This window comes from Eublepharis macularius, chromosome 6 (assembly GCF_028583425.1).
Source record: "Eublepharis macularius isolate TG4126 chromosome 6, MPM_Emac_v1.0, whole genome shotgun sequence".
In the NCBI taxonomy this organism is placed as follows: domain Eukaryota; kingdom Metazoa; phylum Chordata; class Lepidosauria; order Squamata; family Eublepharidae; genus Eublepharis; species Eublepharis macularius.
In genome coordinates, this window is record NC_072795.1 from 126,462,370 (window position 1) to 126,480,521 (window position 18,152).

Consider the following 18,152-nt stretch of genomic DNA (forward strand, 5'->3'; position numbering starts at 1 on the left):
AGCAAACCGGTCGTGTCGCTCAACCGTACTTGACTCGCCCAACCTCAGCGGCTCTTCCACGGAGCCCTTTTGCTATTGGCCCGCGCCGCTGCCCAGTCCACAGCCTCCAAAGGCGATTGGCTCTTTCCTGTTCCGCCCCTTTTGGAATCCCGCGCGTGGGACCGGCCTCCGGAGTCAGAGGCTAACCCTATTGGCTGCTTGAGCTCCTGTCACTTGGAAGCGGGTTCGCGGTTGGTGTTTGGCTCCGCTCCCTCCCGCCCTTCCCAGCAGCGCGGTGCGTTGCGCCTTGTCTCCACGTCAGTGAGAGGAGAGGAGCCGGTTCGCGCTGTGGCCGGCGCAGCTTCCCTCAGGGCGTCGCGGTGGTGTCGCTGCCGGCCAGGCTCCCCGGTATGCCGAGAGGCTCCCCGACCCTCCCCGGAGGCGCCGCCGTCTCGGAGGCCGGGTGGATGGAGGGGTGAGTGAGCGGTTGGTCCCCACGCTCGTCGAGCCCTTCGCCTTGGCTGCGGAAGGAGAACCAATATTCGGGCCGGAGAAGGCCCGACAGGCCTCGTCAGGGCCAGAGAGGCGAGAACGGCCGGGCCGGAGGAAGCGAAGGGGCCGTGCTTCCCGGCCAGGGAAGGGCCGGCCCGTCTCCCATGCCGCCGCCTGCTCGGTGTCTTGCTGGGACTGAACGGGCTGAGCTCTTGGGCTTCTGCGGCCGGGCCCTGTACACAACTCCGCAGGGTTGTGTAATGTACAGACGTGCGCAGGCAGTTCCGTGTCTCGAGCGCCCACGAAGAAAATCGTACCAGACGCGTAAAACACACCCGAGTATTGAGTGTCTTAAAAAAAGGAAAGGTTGGCAACTCCGGACACGGAGCTCCCAGCGCATGTCTGAATGGGGCCTTACCTAGAGTGACAAAATATCAAAAAAATAGGAGCCTAACTAGCATACAGTTTTTTAAGCCTAGTCCCTCCGGTTTTGGGCAGCAGGAACACTGCGGGAGAGCTTGGGTGTTACTTGGGAATAGGGTTGCCAGCTGCAGGTTGGGAAATTCCTGGAGATTTTGGAGGTGGAGCTTGGAGATGGAGGGGTTTGAGGAGGGAGATCCCTCAGTGGAATATAATTCTATAGAGTTCATCCTCTGAGGCTGCCGTTTTCCCCAGGGGAACTGATCTCTATGGCCTGGAGATCAGTTATAATTCCGGGAGATCTCCAGCCACCTCCTGGAGGCTGTCAACCCGACCTTGGGATCTGCTGCAGTATTGAGAGGAAGTGAGCACAACCCTTGGTATTGGGTCTTGGGCACGTTTCCCATCCGTCAATCCTGGAGCCCTTTGAGTATTGCAGAGGGCTTTTTTGAGGAGCTGCTAGGTGCCTGGGAAGGCCTGCCACCTTGGGGCACCCTGTAGAAAGGTCTCTGGTCTGCTGGTGCAAGAGGGCTCCAAGAGAGAATCTCGGATCTTTGTTTTCACTCAGAGATGGGAAGGCAAGGCAGCTGTGGTGTCTTCTTGAGTTGTCTCCCTTCTCTGTAGGCTCCTTGTATGAACTGGAATATTGTGCTTCCATCTTGGAATCTTCAAGGTGTTCTTAGAGTTCTGCATGGGGTGACCTCACAGGAGTGGGTTGTCAGTGCCATCTGCCTGTCATGATGTTGCCCCCAAGTAGGTGGGCTCCCCTCATAGGCATAGCACACAATGATGTATCCTCAACTCCTGAGTTCCCAAGGAAATCGGTGTTCATGGTCTGTATACCGGCTTGACAGCTTCAGTGTTGTTCCTGAGCTTGAACTTCTTCATTATAAGAGGATGTAAATTAATTCCTTACAATTTTACACACACTTCTATATGGCCATGTATGCTGTCAGAAGGTGTGGGAAGAATGGATCCCTGAAGTGTTTTCTGAGAGAGACTTTCAGGTGGGTAGCCATGTTGGTCTGCTGTAGAACAGCAAGATTTGAGTCCAATAGTACTTTAAAGACCAACCATATTTGTAGGGTATAAACTTTTGAGCTAACATCCTGAAAATCTTGTTGGTCTTTAAGGAGCTATTGGACTCGAATCTTGCTGAGAGACACTGAAGATGCGGATTTTATCCTTAGTCTGAGGTATCCAGACCTCATGCTTGCAGGCTTTCAAACTTTTGGTCTGGTGGTAGGTGGTTGTATGGCAAGATGCCAATTTTGTCATCAGTTCAAGGATTGGACACAACTGGTCTTCATTCCCTGTTGGTGGAAAACAACAATGTTTTCCCAAACCCGATTTCTGTGAGGTTGAAAATATTATAGAACTCCATTCTGATGCACACCTACAATACATGCCTTTGTGGGGCTTTGACTTTTCAGCTGGGCAGCAGGCAGGATTGTATCACAGGACAACCAGGCAGGAGTTTGCTCTATGCTGCAGACTGGCCAATAGGCCCTCTGACTTCTATCAAGATATGTTACAAACCACTGTTGCTCATGCCGTTTGTGGCATGGTGTTATGGCTTGGCGTAGGGGGGAACATATATAATATATATAAAATATACTTTGTATCTTTCCCTAGTGAAAGGATCCAGACATCATGTTGACTTGTTGAAGAATATCCATCCCAGACCAAATCAGCTTTCTTTTTCGTTCTAAACCCAGTATGTGCGGATGGCTAAAAGGGGGAAGCACATTGTGCTGGAAAGTATCACCAACTGTATATTACTTATAGTAGACAAACCCATCGTCCTGTAGGGTGAGAGTGCTGGACTGAAAACTGGAAGACCAGGGTTCAAATTCCCAGTCTGCAAAGGTAGCTAACTGGATGACTTCTCCGCCTAACCAACATCACGTGATTGGTGTTGTGAGGATAAAATGGAGGAGGGAAAATGCTCTGGTGTAAGCTGCTTTGGGTCCCAATTGGGGAGAAACATTGGGTATAAATAAACTTTTTGCTAATTCCAGGCAAACATGTTCATACTGAGAGTGAAAATATCTGGAGAGAGTAGTTGGTGTAGCAGAGGTTGCTAATTGGGTTTTATTTTAGTCTTCGGTTGTTTTTATTCGTAGTTGAGCGAAACTTTTGTGGGAATCACCTGAAGGCTGATCAGGCGGGGAATAAATAAAATGGCAGTAGATGCAGTGGGATTAGGGTGAACGGAAAAATAAGGGAAGGCTTTTCATTGCGCCATTGGACCCTGAGTGAAAATTTGGGAATACTAATGCTTATGGGGCAGTTTTTGCTCTGGAGTAATGTTATTGAAAACTGGTATGGTAAGTGGACGACTAAAGAAGAGGTTAAAAGCGCCATTTTGGAGGTCCGTCGGGCTTCTTCAAAATATGCAACAAAGCGACAGTTGCCTCGTGAGATCATTATTGACTTTTCATTTAAAAAGATTCGGGACACCATCCTATATAACTCATACAATGCGGATTTGGACTTTTTGGGTTTGAAAGTCAAGATTTTGAAGGACGTTCCATTTCTAGTCCGGAAAAGGCGTTTTAAGTATAAAAAGTTTGCAGCTCTTCTGAGAGACCATGGAATAAAGTACAAATGGTTATTCCCGGAAGGAATATGGTTTAGATATAAAGATCAGGCCTATAAGATACTATCAGAAGATCAACTAAAGGATTTTGAGAATAAAAACCCAGAACTCTGCTGCACCGAGAACGAAGAAAAGGAGAAGCCGGAGGGGGGGGAGGAGGAGGAGAGCACCGCAACAGCGGTTGCACAGAGAGAATTGCGTCCGGGACCTAGAAGGGGGAGGAAAGTTTAATCAGAATTTGAAATGTTTATTCTCTGTATGATTAACCACTCCATCATTATCCTATGGAGCTATTTTTGTATTATGACAGTATGAAGGGAAAACATTGAAGTGTAGTGTTTAGTGTTTGTAGTTCATTCCCCCCCCTTTTCTTTTTCCATCCCCCTTTGTCCCTTCCCTCTCCCCTTTCCTTGTGATAGTCCTGTGTAGTGCTGTGTAGTGTTTTGTAGTTATGAAAAATAAAAAATTTATAAAAAAAAAAAAAAAGAAAACTGGTATGGTAAGTGGATATCCTAGCTGTGTGGCTTTTCCTCCTATATTACCCACAGTCAAATAAAATTCTCAAAGATAGCTAATAAACTGCCAGATTTTGGAATTTGCTATAGACCAAAACAATTCCCTCAGTAGAATGTAATTTTTATTTAATAAATTGTTTTTCATTCTCATCTTTAGATGGATTATGTTGGATTAGATGACCTCCAGATTTCAGTTCAGTACTTATTTTTAACCTGCTTTCTGTTTAGACTGTGTTTTATCTAGGTAGAAAGCCATACTTCTAAATAATTAAATCGCCCTTGAACAGCCAGTAAGAGAACTAGCATATATTTGTAAATATCCATTTTACCACTAGGTTGTGGTGAATAAAAATAGTTTTCAGAAAAAGACCGTTCTTGTTTTGGGTAGGTGAGTTCAGGCTCTCGCTGTGCCATGGACAATTACTATGAATGTGTGTGAGCAGGTGGGAGAGGTTTTTTTTTAAAGTCGCCTGGTAACAGGTTGAATGGGGGGGCAGCATTGCCTCCTGTTCCATGCCTGATCCAGGCCGGGTGAGGGGGGCGGGCATTGTCACCTTCTCCTCGCCTGATCCTGGCCAAGTGAAAGGGGTGGGTGGGAATTGCCACCTGCTCCACTCCTGATCCCTGCCAGGTGAAGTTGGGGGCGGGCATTACCTCCTGCTCTGCGCCTGATCCAGGCTGTGTGAAGGGAGATGGACATTGCCTCATGCTCCGCTCCTGATTCCGGCTGGGTGAAGTAGGGTGGGCATTGCCACCTGCTCCACTTCTGATCCCAGCTAGGTAAAGGGGAGGTAGGCATTTCCTCCTGCTCCACAGCTGATCCCGGCCAGGTGAAGGGGGCGAGCATTGCCACCTGCTCTCCTCTTGATCCCAGGTGGGTGAAGGGCAGGTGGGCATTGCCACCTGCTCCGCTCCTGATCCCAGCTGGGTGGAAGCGGAGGGCAGGATTGCCACCTGCTCTGCTTCTGATTCCTGCTGAGTGAAGGTGGGGGATGGGCATTGCCACCTGCTCTGCTTCTGATCCCAGCTGGGTGAAGGCGGGGAGCGGGCATTGCTGCCTACTCCATGCCTGTTCCTGGCCTGGGCTTCCCGCCATGGTTTGCTGTCTGGAGGTCTGGCTGCCTCATCTGGGCTTCCCTCCACAGCAGCGCCCTCTGGTGGTGCACCAGGTAGGAAGTGAGTTGTCTTGAATACGCTTAGCCTTTTATATAGTAAGATACTATTCAATATATTTGTGAAATTTCTTGAAAGGTTCAGAGATTTGCAGTATATAACATCAGTATGCTGATAATACCCAAATCTCTCTCTTTTTTGCCTTATCTTAGGAAAGAACTGAACTATTGTCAGGTCTATGGTGATATGGATGGGGACTAAAAAACTGAAATTTAATCCAGACAAAGTGGAGGTATTCTTGGTTAGTAGTCTAGGCGATTGAGAATGATTAGTCATCTCATTTTGGATGGGGCTGTGCTTATCCCCTAAGAATCAGATGTGCTGCTTGGGAGTGATTTCGAATGCAGTATTGCTGCTGCATAGTATTGGTCTCCCAGGAGAGCCTTTGTCCAAGTTAGGCCGTTGTGTCAGCTTTGCCCTTTCTTGGAGGAAGCTGACATGGCTGCTGTCATGTACACCTTTGTTTCATCCAGACTAGACTACAATAATGCACTCTGTATGGGAATGTCTCTGAAAATTGTTCAGAACTCTTAATGGTTGCAAAACATGGCAACTGAAGCATTAGCCAGAGGCAGTTTTTCCACTTGTGCCAGTCTGTCATGCATACTGGCTGCTGATATATTTTTTAAGATCAGTTCAGCATACTGGTCTTGAACTTTAATTCCCTGAATGGTTTGGCACTTGGATATCTTAAGTACTACCTCTGTTTCTTATGAACCTACCCACACATTAAGGTTTTTTTCAGAGGCCCTGTTCTTCGTTTTACACCTGTCTGAATGATCGTGGTCGGGACGTCTTGGTTGTTGCGCATGTAGAATTGTCTGCTCCGAGAGACTGGCTGAAAATTCCTCTTGTCCCCAATCATCTGAAGGCGGGAGGCTGTTTTGGTTTGAGTCTGACAGAGGTTTTGCTTTGGAATTGTTTCTGAGGACTTGTGAACCCAAAGACTTAATGCTTGAGAAATTAAAACACAAACATCTGAAAACTTCTCTATCTTCAGAATAACTACCATACATAAAACCGAATGTGCCAGAGTAATTCAGCTGACCACTATTTGTTCTGAAATATGCCTTATATTTTTGTGGTTCTGGAATCTTTATTCCTTTCTTCTGGAAAAGAATAATTAAAACACAGTGGTTTTGTACTAATTCAGCTTGTCAATTTTAGGACTGCCAGGATTGTGGATAAGAACATCTACATCATACAAGGTGAAATCAATACAGTAGTGGGAGCCATAAAGCGCAGCGCAAGATGGAGCACTCATACACACATGGTAAGTAGTTGGAGAAGTGAATCTTAAACCTGTTTTATGAGATGATTTTTTTCTTGCAATGTCAAGCATGCTGGAGGAATTGAAATAGCTTGTTGCTGTAGGACACCTCTCAAGAGGGGAAGCTACCAGTTCTTATAACTATCTGCTACTAGGAGCTTTCCAGCGGCAAGCACTGGGAAGCCACCTCTGTTAGTCTCTTGCCATGAAAACCCCGCCAGGGGTTGACATAAGTCAGCTGTGACTTAAGGGCACTCTTCGCCACCACCGCAGTAGGAGCTTTCAGCTCTCCTGGTAGGCATCTGGCTAACAAAATGGTTTGAAGGGTGACAACTAGTGTGTAGTAGACTATTACAGCACTGCAACTAAAGTTCAATCTTATCTAAAATATTTCCAGGTCATATCACAAGTATTGTTGAACAAAAACTATTGTGGTGCAGTATCTGGAGTGTCAGGATGAGATACAGATTTATATTCTGCTCAACCATGCAGTGTACTTGATCTAGTTATTCTCTCTTAGCTTAACTTCACAGGTTTGTTGAGAGAATAAAATGGTGGTGAAACCGATGCTTAAATTACAGGGCATGCCTGGGTCCCCTTTAGCTCATGTTTTAGAAGGCTTGGGAGGAGGATTTGTCCTCCATTCTTTTCAAGGGTCTGCTGTTGTTCCCCTTCTCAGATCTCTCCACTGTGTTTCTCTGGGGCGGTATGTCTAGCTAAGGTCTCCAGCTATGTAGTGCCGTGTTCTGACCTCAAGTAGGATTTCTCTCTAGCCAATGGGCTACCTATCTGCCCTTTTTCCTGTGCTGATATACTTGGCTGGATCACAGTTGTCCTTATTTCAGTCAATCTCTTCTACTAAGAAGCTGGCTGAGTGTACTTTTCAGGGAAGTGTCTAACTTCCAAAAAACGTTCCCTTTTATCTAGGGCATTTTGAGAATCCAGATGAACTCCAAGAGGAGTAGTGAAAATTCTTGAACACTAGGGGAATAAGCAGGAGAGGGTATGGGTGGGGAGTCCAATTCAAATGGCCTTCAGGAACCACACAAGATGACATATTAGATGTTCTCTGTTTGGGATGGATGCCCAACTGAGGGAGGAATACTTCTCTTTGTTTGAGCATGGAATGAAAATAATGAACAAATGCCTGAAAATTCCCTTCTGGAATTAAAGGTGGTAGCAGGAAGAAAGCAGAACAAAGATGAGATCCATGTGAATGTTGTTTGTCTCCTTTCTGTATTGTGACAAGACTGGTAGAGAGGTTTTACTTTCCAACAGAATTTTGAAGAGTCAAAGCAGTAATCCATTGTGGATCACACTGCCATTGTGTCTCCTCAGCCACACATTTAAGTTGATAGATCTTCTTTCATCCATAATGGAATGTAGCTAATATTTGACTTTGATCATGTCTGTAGAGTGTAGATAAAAAAACTCAGTACAATGCAACCATGTACAGCTGGGGGTGGGGGCGGGTTCCCTACAAACTTAGGGGAATCCCCACATTTGCCCAAAAAACCAAACAAGTTTTCAGCTCCAAGCCTTCTCTGATCAATTGGCCAGTGGTGACTGGAGAATGAGGTTGTGAGCACAAAGCATGCAGGACTGGCTTCCTGCTCTTAAGCCTCTTCCCCTAGCTGGCCAGCTAATCAGGGGGGAGACAGAACTGAATGTATGCCATGCATGCTTTCAGCTTCGAGCCCCCCATCAGCTGAGTAGAGATGAGGCTGGCTGGCTGTATCAGCTCTCCTCCAGGAGATCAAGAGGAAAGGAAGCAGCGGCCAGGAGGGGAGATGGGATTTTCCCTCTTTGGTGACTCCCTGCAAATGTACAGAGTAAGATCTAAGCCATCCTCTAGGATTTAGAGAGTGGTACTGCTAGGGCTGTCCCATCTGCTCTCCTTAATTCTTGAAGAGTGCTGCACTGGTGGAAACAGGCACCTTTGCAGGCATCTTCAGGAATTGGAAAGTGGCATCTGTCGGAGCGGTCTCCCCTCCCCTCCAATAATGGAACGTATTGTAGATGCTATGACTCTGTTTTGGAGGGTTTGGGAGGCTGATAAAAATATCTTACTCACATAAATTACGAGCTGCTGTAGCACAATGGTTAAGTGGTTCAGCTGCAAATCAGCACTCTACTGGTTCGAATCCCACTACTATCATGAGCTCAGTAGTTGGCCTTGGGTAAGGCACTCCTCTCAGCCCGCAGCTGTACTGTGGGAATACTACTACTACTAAGTGGTTAACCGCTGTGGGTGAGGCACTAATCTGTCTAGAAGAGCGGTATATAAGCATCATCATCATCATCATCATTATTTAGATGGAATTCTTTATGGATAATTTCTACAGCACCTTGTAGCATCAGATCTCAGAGGGTGTCTAAAATTGAGGACATTTGTGTGGTTTGTGGGTTTTGTGAAGCCTCTCCGAAACTCAGAACATTTAGTGAACTGTTTATCCAGCCCTTCAGAGGAAGGGCAGGATAAAAATGTGAAAGAAAATATTAAAGATTTATTTATTTAATTAAAACATTTGTATGCTGCCTTTCTACCCAAATACGGACTCCAAGACAGCGAACATTATTTTTTTCAAACAACTTAAATTTAAATCTTAAAACATTAAAAATATTATAAAAATAATTCAGTAAACACACACAAACAAACGCAGAACACCAAGAACAGGGAGAAGGGCCAGTAAGAGTTATTGAGGGTATACCAAACAAAACAAAAAAGGCTTCACTCACTGGTGGAAGACAACAGTAAAGGGAGATAGATGAATCTCCTTGAGGAGGGAGTTCCAAAGTTTTGGCACCATGACTGAGAAGGCCTCTTTCTCTGGTTTCCACCTGTCAAGGCTCAAATGGCAGGGGCATCCAAAGCAGGGCCTCCAGGGTCACAGGACTTAAGGGGTAGGTTCATATGGGAGAAGGCAGACTTTAAGGTATGCTGGCCCAAAGCCATACAGGGATTTCAAAATCAATACCAGCACTTTGAATTGGGCCCGGGAGCAAACTGGGTGTGAATGTAGATGGAACAAGACTGGAGTGATATGGTCTTTACTATCCACCCAAGTCGGCATTCTGACTGCAGTATTTTGTACCAACAGTAGTCTTCAAGGGCAGCCCTATGTAGAAAGCATTGCAGTATAATCTAGATATTACTAAGGCCATATACTACATTGGCCAGATCTTCCCCATCTAGGAAGGGCGGCAGCTGGCTTACCAGCTGAAGCTGCTGAAAGGCACCCCGGCAATCACTGACACCTGATTGTCCTCAAGAGGCCAAGGTCCAGCAACACCCCCAAGCTATGAGCCTGCTCCTTTAGGGGGAGTGCCACTGCATCTAGAACAGGAGATAACTTATTTCCTGGGTCAGATCTTCCGCCTCACCAGTAATACTTCTGTTTTGTAAGGATTAAGTTTCAGCTTTTTGACCCTCTTCCACTCCCAAACTGCCTCTAGGTACCAATTCAATTTTCCTGGGGTCTGCAGGTAGCATGAGATAGAGTTGTGTATCATCTGCATATTGGTGGCATCTCAGCCCAGATCTCTGGGTGACCTCTCCCAGTGGCTTTACGTAGATGGTGAAAAGCGTTGGGGACAAGATGGATCCTTGGGGCACCCCACAGGCCAGAGGCTAAGGGGCAGAGCAGCAGTCCCCCAGCACCATACTTTAAAACACTCTATGCTTAATCAGAAGATTTATTTCAAAGTTAGTGTGCATAAGATTGGAATCACAGCATTTTTATTTGGCACGGCTTTTGTTCTGCGGTGAGCAAAAGATTAAAACTGGAGAGCTAGAAAATAAAATGTAGGGTGCTGTTGTGTGTGTTTGTTGTGTGTTTGTTGTGTGTGTCTGTGTTCCACTGATGTTGGACTCAGAGCCATGTTGATCTCCAAAGCAAAAACTGAAGTGGAAAATTGAATGGATACACAAATACTTGAGCACTAACAGCACTATTATTTGAATTTCAAACACTTTTCAGAAAAATCTGAAAAGATAATTAGTATATTGTGGGAAAATGTGCTTTTTTCAAATAAAACCTTAACATTATTTTAGCTAAATCTTTATTTAGTGACTTATATCTTGTTTTGATTCCAATATTGTGACACATGGTTATATAAAATGGTTTACAACAAAAAATATTGCAATAAATGTTTTAAAAGATAATGCCTAGTATCTAGATATGAAGAAATATTTATGTAATATCTCCCAGAAATATAATGGAACTTCAAATGAATGTTTGCATTTATGTATAACCATTGCAAGCAATCAGTTTATAAAAACCTTAAAACAGAGTTGATATTTACTTTTACAAGTATTGCTGCTATATACCATAGTAATTGCAACATATCAGTCTTGTAGATAGTTAAGAGGCAGTTACATTTCCTTCATTCTGCCACTCCTTTCTGCTGTTGTCACAGCCTTGAGCATGCCTCACACTTCCCTCCTTCCCCTGGGGTTAAAAGGCTGTAAAGATGGGATAATGTGCCTTATGGGAATAATGTGCCTTATGGGAATAATGTGCCTTATGTGCACTCAGCACATTGCATTAAATGCGCATGCCGCATTTGTTGCTTCTGCCAGCTGAGGAATGGCAGCAGTCTTGAGGCTGGGTATGGAAGAAGCCAGATATATGCGCACACATTGAGTGGCACCAAGCGGTACAGGTGGAATTTAACACTTAAGCAGTTGCTTTTAAGCAATTGTTGTATGTCCTATGCAAGCACTGTTTCAAGTCTGCATTAAATTTATGCAAAACAATCTGAACAGCCAGTTGCAAAGCCTGCAGAGGCACTAGCCATCCTAAATGAGAGTGCAAACTTCTCTCTAGCAAAATGCTAGAAACAAAACGCTGGCCATATGAATATTAATTAAGACTTTCAAAAAGTAAATTGGTTGCCTGTGATGAATAGGAAGATAAGAGTTGAGGACGCCCTGCTGAATTCGCCCATCGAGGCTTACGAAGTGCTTTGCTTTCTTTTTCTGTCTTGGTGAAAGAGGTGGGAAATGCTTAATCTGTTTATTTACAATTTGTGCCTTGCCCTTCCTCCGTGGAGCTTTGGGGTGGTTTGTAGACAATCCTTATATATTCTTACAACTGTGTGAAATTGGTTAGTCTGTTGACTAGCCTGCTATGTATATATTCTCTTCAACTGGAGATAGCAAGGATTGAATTGCATATGAAGAATGTATTCTGCCTCTGAGTTCTGGAGCAGGGGGCAATGAAATTCAGCCGAGCACTTCAGGAATTAATTTGTTTCTTTTAATTTGCAAAATTGTGCTATGCTCAAGTGAAACATCATAATTTATGATGTGCCTGATCCACCTTTTCTCTCCTGGGATCTCAGAATGGCATACATGTTCTCCTCCCTATTTTGACCTCACAGCAATTCTGAGGTAGGTCAGGCTGAGAGAAGGTAACTAGCCTAAAGGTTTCCCAGTAACCTTCAGCTGGAAGTGAGCCATGAATTACACACTATGGAAATAGTCTCACTGGTGTTTCCATAACAACCCAGTGTGGTTTTCCTCTGGTGGCAATAAGCATAAAGCATGTTTAAAAACTGAGGTAAAATATTTCACTGGCAAGCTAGCATTTAGGAATGCCAGCGTAGTATAAGGAAAAAATGGTTTCTTTAATTATTTTATACCTGTAAGTTTTAATTGTAGGTAATCTTCCTGAGTAATGTAATTTAAATGCCCCACTGGGCATTAACTGAAAACAGATGAAAATGTGTTATTCTTTGGTCTGAGGATTCATTCACCTTGGCTCAACAATTACCTTTTCTTGTGTTTAGGATGAAGAACGTGATCCCCTGTTGCACAGCTTCAGTGTCCTGAAAGAAGTTCTCAATAACATAACAGGTAAGCTTTAATATCAGTACCATTACTAGTGCAGCTGGGCTTATTCAGCATACAGGCTGTTAGTTACTATAGTGCTGTATATAAACTTGTAAGATGTATTAGTAGCAGAATAACATTGCATTCTTGGTAATGATGCATGATTGCTTCAATATATCTTGTGCGATGTTGCTTTGAGGAGTGGACCCTTCAAAAGTGGGTGCTAATTAATCAAATGTTTGAAGATCCTTGAATGTATCGTGTCCATGGTATCTACACCTCCCCCTTGCAGTAGCTTCCTTCAGCAGTGTCTGTATTTAACAGCATACTGTTATTTCTAGTTCCTTAAGTGATATGTACATGCTTCTGTATAGCTGGCATTTTCTTTGTCTTCCCTTTCAAAATATGATACTCAAAAGCTCCACCTCAGCTCTGTCCATTCATGCATTGCCTTCCATCTCATGCATTGCCTTCCGTGATGATTCCAAATCTGTAGCTGCGTTAGTCTGCTGTAGCAAAATGAAACAACAGCTCTGACACCTTAAAAGCTAACAACATTTATTTCAGTGTGAGCTTTGTGAATCAGAGACATGTGAAAGCTCATGTTGAAATAAATGTCATTAGTCTTTATGGTGCCACAGGGTTTTTTCTTCATCCATTTCAGTACCTCCTATCTGCCCCCAGCTCCAAGTGCTCTTTTCTCTGATGAGACATAGATAAAAGAATCAATCCCAAAATGGTGGTTGTGGATTTTCCGGGCTGTATAGCTGTGGTCTTGGCATTGTAGTTCCTGACGTTTCGCCAGCAGCTGTGACTGGCATCTTCAGAGGTGTAGCACCAAAAGACAGAGATCTCTCAGTGTCACAGTGTGGAAAAGATGTTGACAGGTAATTTATATCTACTCAGGATGGTGGGGTTGGGCTGAGTCGTCCCAGGGTGTGGAATGCTAACGGAGGGAGGCTTCACTGTATCCTAAGGAGGTTCTTTTGCATATGGATTGGTGCTTGATATGCTAATCTTCTCTGCAGGGCTATTGTCGGGTATAGAGTATTTTGTTAACCTGGTGTTTTTCAGGACTGGAAAACATGCTCTATTCATTCTTAAAGTCTCTTCTTTCCTGTTGAAATTGTGCTTATGCTTATGAATTTCAATGGCTTCCCTGTGCAATCTGACAAAGTAGTTGGAAATGTTGTCCAGTATTTTGGTGTCCTGGAATAAGATACTGTGCCCTGTTTGAGTTAGGCTATGTTCAGCCACTGCTGATTTTTCAGGTTGTCCAAGTCTGCAGTGTCTTTCATGTTCTTTTATTCTTGTCTGGATGCTACACTTTGTGGTCCCGATGTAAACTTGTCCACAGCTGCAGGGTATACGGTATACTCCTGCAGAGGTGAGGGGGTTTCTACTGTCTTTTGCTGATCGTAGCATCTGTTGTATTTTTCGGGTGGGTCTGAATACTGCTTGAAAGGTTATGCTTTTTCATAAGCTTTCCCATCTGATCAGTGATTCCTTTGATATATGGCAAAAACACTTTTCCTGTGGGAGACTGTTTTTCCTTGGTTGTTTGATTCATCCTGGGTTTGATTGCTCTTCAGATTTCGTTTCTGGAGTAGCCATTTGCTTGAAGTGCATGGTTTAGATGATTAGTTTCCTCATTGAGAAAGTGCGGTTCACATACCCGTCTTGCACGGTCTACTAATGTTTTTATTATGCCTCTTTTCTGTCGAGGGTGGTGATTGGAGTTTTTGTGTAAGTACCGATCCGTGTGAGTTGGTTTCCTGTAGACCTTGTGACCCAACTGAAAGTTTGCTTTGCGGATGACCAAGGTATCTAGAAATGGAACTTTCCCCCTGATTTCTTTCTCCATGGTGAATTGTATGTTCAGGTGGATATTGTTGAGGTGGTTTAAAAACTCCATCAATTCTTCCTCACCGTGTCTCCGAATGATAAAGGTATCCTCTACGAACCGGAACCAGACTGTAGGTTTGTGGGGTGCTGATTCTAGAGTTGTTTTTTCAAAATGTTCCATGTAGAAGTTTGCTAAAACTGGGCTGAGAGAGATCCTCATGGCCACCCCATCCATCTGTTCATAGAATTCGTTATCCCATTGGAAGTAACTGGTTGTCAGACAATGGTGGAATAAGGCTGTTACATCCTCTGGAAAAATCTGATTAATAAGTGCGATTGTGTCTTTTACTGGAACCTTAGTAAACAGGGATACAATATCAAAACTGACGAGTATGTCCTGCGGATTGAGTTTCAGAGAACTGATTTTGTTGATGAAGTGTGCTGAATCTTTGATGTTAGACGTGGTTTTTCCGATGTGGTCCTGTAGAAGATTGGCCAGTTTAGGAAAATACTGGACAACACTTCCAACTACTTTGTCAGATTGCACAGGGAAGCCTGTGCAATTCATAAGCATAAGCACAATTTCAACAGGAAAGAAGAGACTTTAAGAATGAATAGAGCATGGTTTCCAGTCCTGAAAAACACCAGGCTAACAAAATACTCTATACCTGACAATAGCCCTGCAGAGAAGATTAGCATATCAAGCACCAATCCATATGCAAAAGAACCTCCTCAGGATACAGTGAAGCCTCCCTCCGTTAGCATTCCACACCCTGGGAAACTCTTACAGGACGACTCAGCCCAACCCCACCATCCTGAGTAGATATAAATTACCTGCCAACATCTTTTCCACACTGTGACACTGAGAGATCTCTGTCTTTTGGTGCTACACCTCTGAAGATGCCAGTCACGGCTGCTGGCGAAACGTCAGGAACTACAATGCCAAGACCACGGCTATACAGCCCGGAAAATCTACAACAACCATCGTTCTCCGACCGTGAAAGCCTTCGACAATCCCAAAGTGTTGCAAAATACTCATGGACTGGCCACAAAACACAGAATTGAAGTAGTAATCAGACACCATCTGTGCTTCTACACTGGAGGTGACCTACCTGCTCAGCACAGCGACATAAATGTGAAAAAGTGCAGAGCAGGTAGAGGACTAGGAGTAGTTTATTTACACCACACACACTGTCTTTGTTGGCTGTGTGAGCATAATCTGCTTTGTGGATTGGGAACTAAATTTTATTTGTTTGCTTTGTTAATTTGAGTATTTCCAGCAGTTGCCCAAGGCCATTCATTGAGTCCACAGTACACCTTCATGGAGTGCAGATTTTTTTTTTTAAAGTCTAGCCCTCTGTTGGATTAGGCAGGTTCACATTCTCTTATTCCATCTTTATCATCTTCTGTTCTCCCAACCTACAAAGCACCCAGCAATAAAACCATGCATGCCATCATAAACCAGTGCTGCTCTTGTAAGTATTCATTACTTTATTTCTAACAAATCCTTAGAAAATCCATGAAAATTCACAGAAACATAATCTCCTCTCCCATAGAATTCCTTCCTTTCCCCAGCATCTCCCATCGATGTATACAAGTGCAAAGATCACAACCCGCTCACCCATACTTCTCTTGAATTTTTAAAAGTTAAAGTAAGTCAAGAAAATGAAAATAAACTTGATGTGCAAAAATGGGAAAATGGAGCCACTGGGTAAGGAGAACCCTCAGGTAAACTATTGCCTGCTGCGTTCTTTCTTCAAAAAAATAGAAAAGAAAAACATTCTTGCTAAGCCACACCTAGGCAGCTAGTAACTAAGATGCCAAGATAAACTGTGTAAATGAGTAGGAACTTGTTGTGTAAAACTGGGATAGAATGGTCTGATTCTTGGTTCTGTTCTTTCACTCGGTAGGAATAAACAAGCAGACAAAGTTATAAGTCATGCTTTGGGAGTCTCTTTGCAAACTGCTAGAAGTTTAGATGGGTTAGGTAGATGGATACTCTTGCGAAGGATATTTATAGGGATGTAATTTTTTGTTTAATAAAGCAGCTGTTCAAACTCAAAAATTGTCATTTGAAGTGAGCTTGTTAATACTAGTCTATATAATACTTTAATATATCAGCCATGTCACTGGTTTTTATTAAGAAAAATTATCATGTTAATGTGCTCCGTTGTTCATCTTATGTGCAGATGCTTAACAGGAAGGCCAGCATTGAAAAATGCATGTTCCACCGGAACAGCAAATCCTTCTAAATTCATTTAAGCATTTCATGTTTTGTGACGCTTACTTGCTTAGGGACCTGTTGTGCCATATCTTAATCCAATATGTTTTGAAAGATAAAATTTGATTATTATCCTGTGTGTTACGGTCACTGAGTTGGATGCACCGATCTGTTGACAGTCTGCTGAAAAGTAGTTCCTTCACTTGTTTTGGTTATCTAGGGTAAGATCTGACAAGAGAAACTCAGTTTCAGGTTTTGCCAGATATAAACTACATGCGGTGTCCTTTTAATTAATATTTGATTGGCATTGATTTTTCTTTGGAACTCTTTTCTGTTATCGGTTGTGGTGCAGCAATAACAAACGTGATGATGCAGTTACACGTGCAGAACATGAGTGAGATGAGAAAAGGGTGCGGACTCGTATGCACCAACTGCATATAGCCTGTGATGGATGATAAAATGCTGTCTTTGACACCTCCCCAGGCAAAAGCCTAGGAGTCAGCTTTTATCAACCTTGCAATGAAAATACACTGTATCTTGGAAACTTTTAGAAAACTTTAGTTGTCTAGTTTAGGGACATTCCTTTGCTCTGTTCTGAGCTGATGTCTCTCGAATCAGTGGTTCATGTTTCTGCTGCACATGTATCTCATGAAAAGTCTATATTGGCCTTAATGTTCTCTCTGTGTGAGTTAACACTGTTAATCAGCCGTGGCCTGAACACTTGCCTTACGTGGTCTTAGAAACATGGGGATACAACTGACCCTGGCCAAGTAGTTAAGAGTCTTGCATGGTAGTATCCTATTTTTTTCAAGAGGCAACATCAGAGCAGAATTTGCCTGGATTTGGTCTCAGTGTTCCTTCATTAAGTTATGGAAGCAATGACTTTCATATTCAAATTTATTCAAGCAGTAATCTTTGACATTTGAGTTAGCTTTTAGAACAGTTTTGCATTTATAGTAATATATATTCTGTATTTTCTCAGTCCCTACAGAATTTGTTTTAATCTGTTCTGGATGCAAATTTCTGACTGCCTTGACTCATTTCTCCTCATGTTCCTCTTTTCCTCTCCCCTCTGTGGACTATGTTTGATCAGGTGTGGCAGGAATATCCTTTCTCAAGCTGCGCCCTTTATATTAGTCAATATTACTCTTCCCTCCCTCCCATTCTCTTCCATCTCCTCTGAGCTTTACCAGTTGACTTATAATTTTGGAATTCTCATTGGAGTCTGTAATACAGTTTGTTCATTATTTAACCAAAATCTGTTTAATGAGCAGAGAGGGGCAATGTAAATGTTAGGCATGTTGCAGTAGAGTACCTTTGTTCTCCTTGGAGCCTGTGGTTATTTAACTATTTAGGAAGGATGTATGGATGCCCGGATTTGGGATGGAAAGATGTATGCCACAGGGTCAGTCTGAGCACAGGAACATATGCAATAGGAATAGCTCACCTTCATTATGGATTCTTTACCTGGTAGCTATAGGAAATTCTTGGTGTCTTAACATCAGATTCCTGTCTGTATATAGAAGGGGTTGCGTGAATGGATGGGGGGAATTTACCTTTGCAGGTATGCTCGTTTAAACGTGACTTTTAGTTTTGTTGCCTCCGAGTCTTGGTGTCGGATGATGTGATGCTGCTAACCCAGCTTCCAAATGCATTCCCAAAATTTATTAGCCTGCAAAAATATTTCAGTAGTCCACCGACCAATGTATTTGTGAATTCCAAAGCCAGCTGAAAACACTTAAGTCCAGTCTTTAGAGAAAACAGGGTAAAAGAGGCCCAGGCCCACCCCCTGACGTAGC

General features: G+C 43.5%; 1 protein-coding gene across 4 annotated transcripts in view; it reads left to right on the top strand.

The window, feature by feature from the left end:
• Positions 1 to 317: 317 nt before the first annotated feature.
• Positions 318 to 18,152, top strand: part of GBF1 (golgi brefeldin A resistant guanine nucleotide exchange factor 1) — a 131,566-nt gene continuing 113,731 nt past the window's right edge. For all 4 annotated transcript variants that reach the window (XM_054982227.1, XM_054982229.1, XM_054982228.1 and 1 more), the window contains exons 1-3: positions 318 to 454; positions 6,349 to 6,454; positions 12,245 to 12,311. In XM_054982227.1, the coding sequence (XP_054838202.1) occupies positions 390 to 454; positions 6,349 to 6,454; positions 12,245 to 12,311 (238 nt within the window). In that variant the 5' untranslated portion in view covers positions 318 to 389. The remainder of the gene's footprint in view (positions 455 to 6,348; positions 6,455 to 12,244; positions 12,312 to 18,152) is intronic.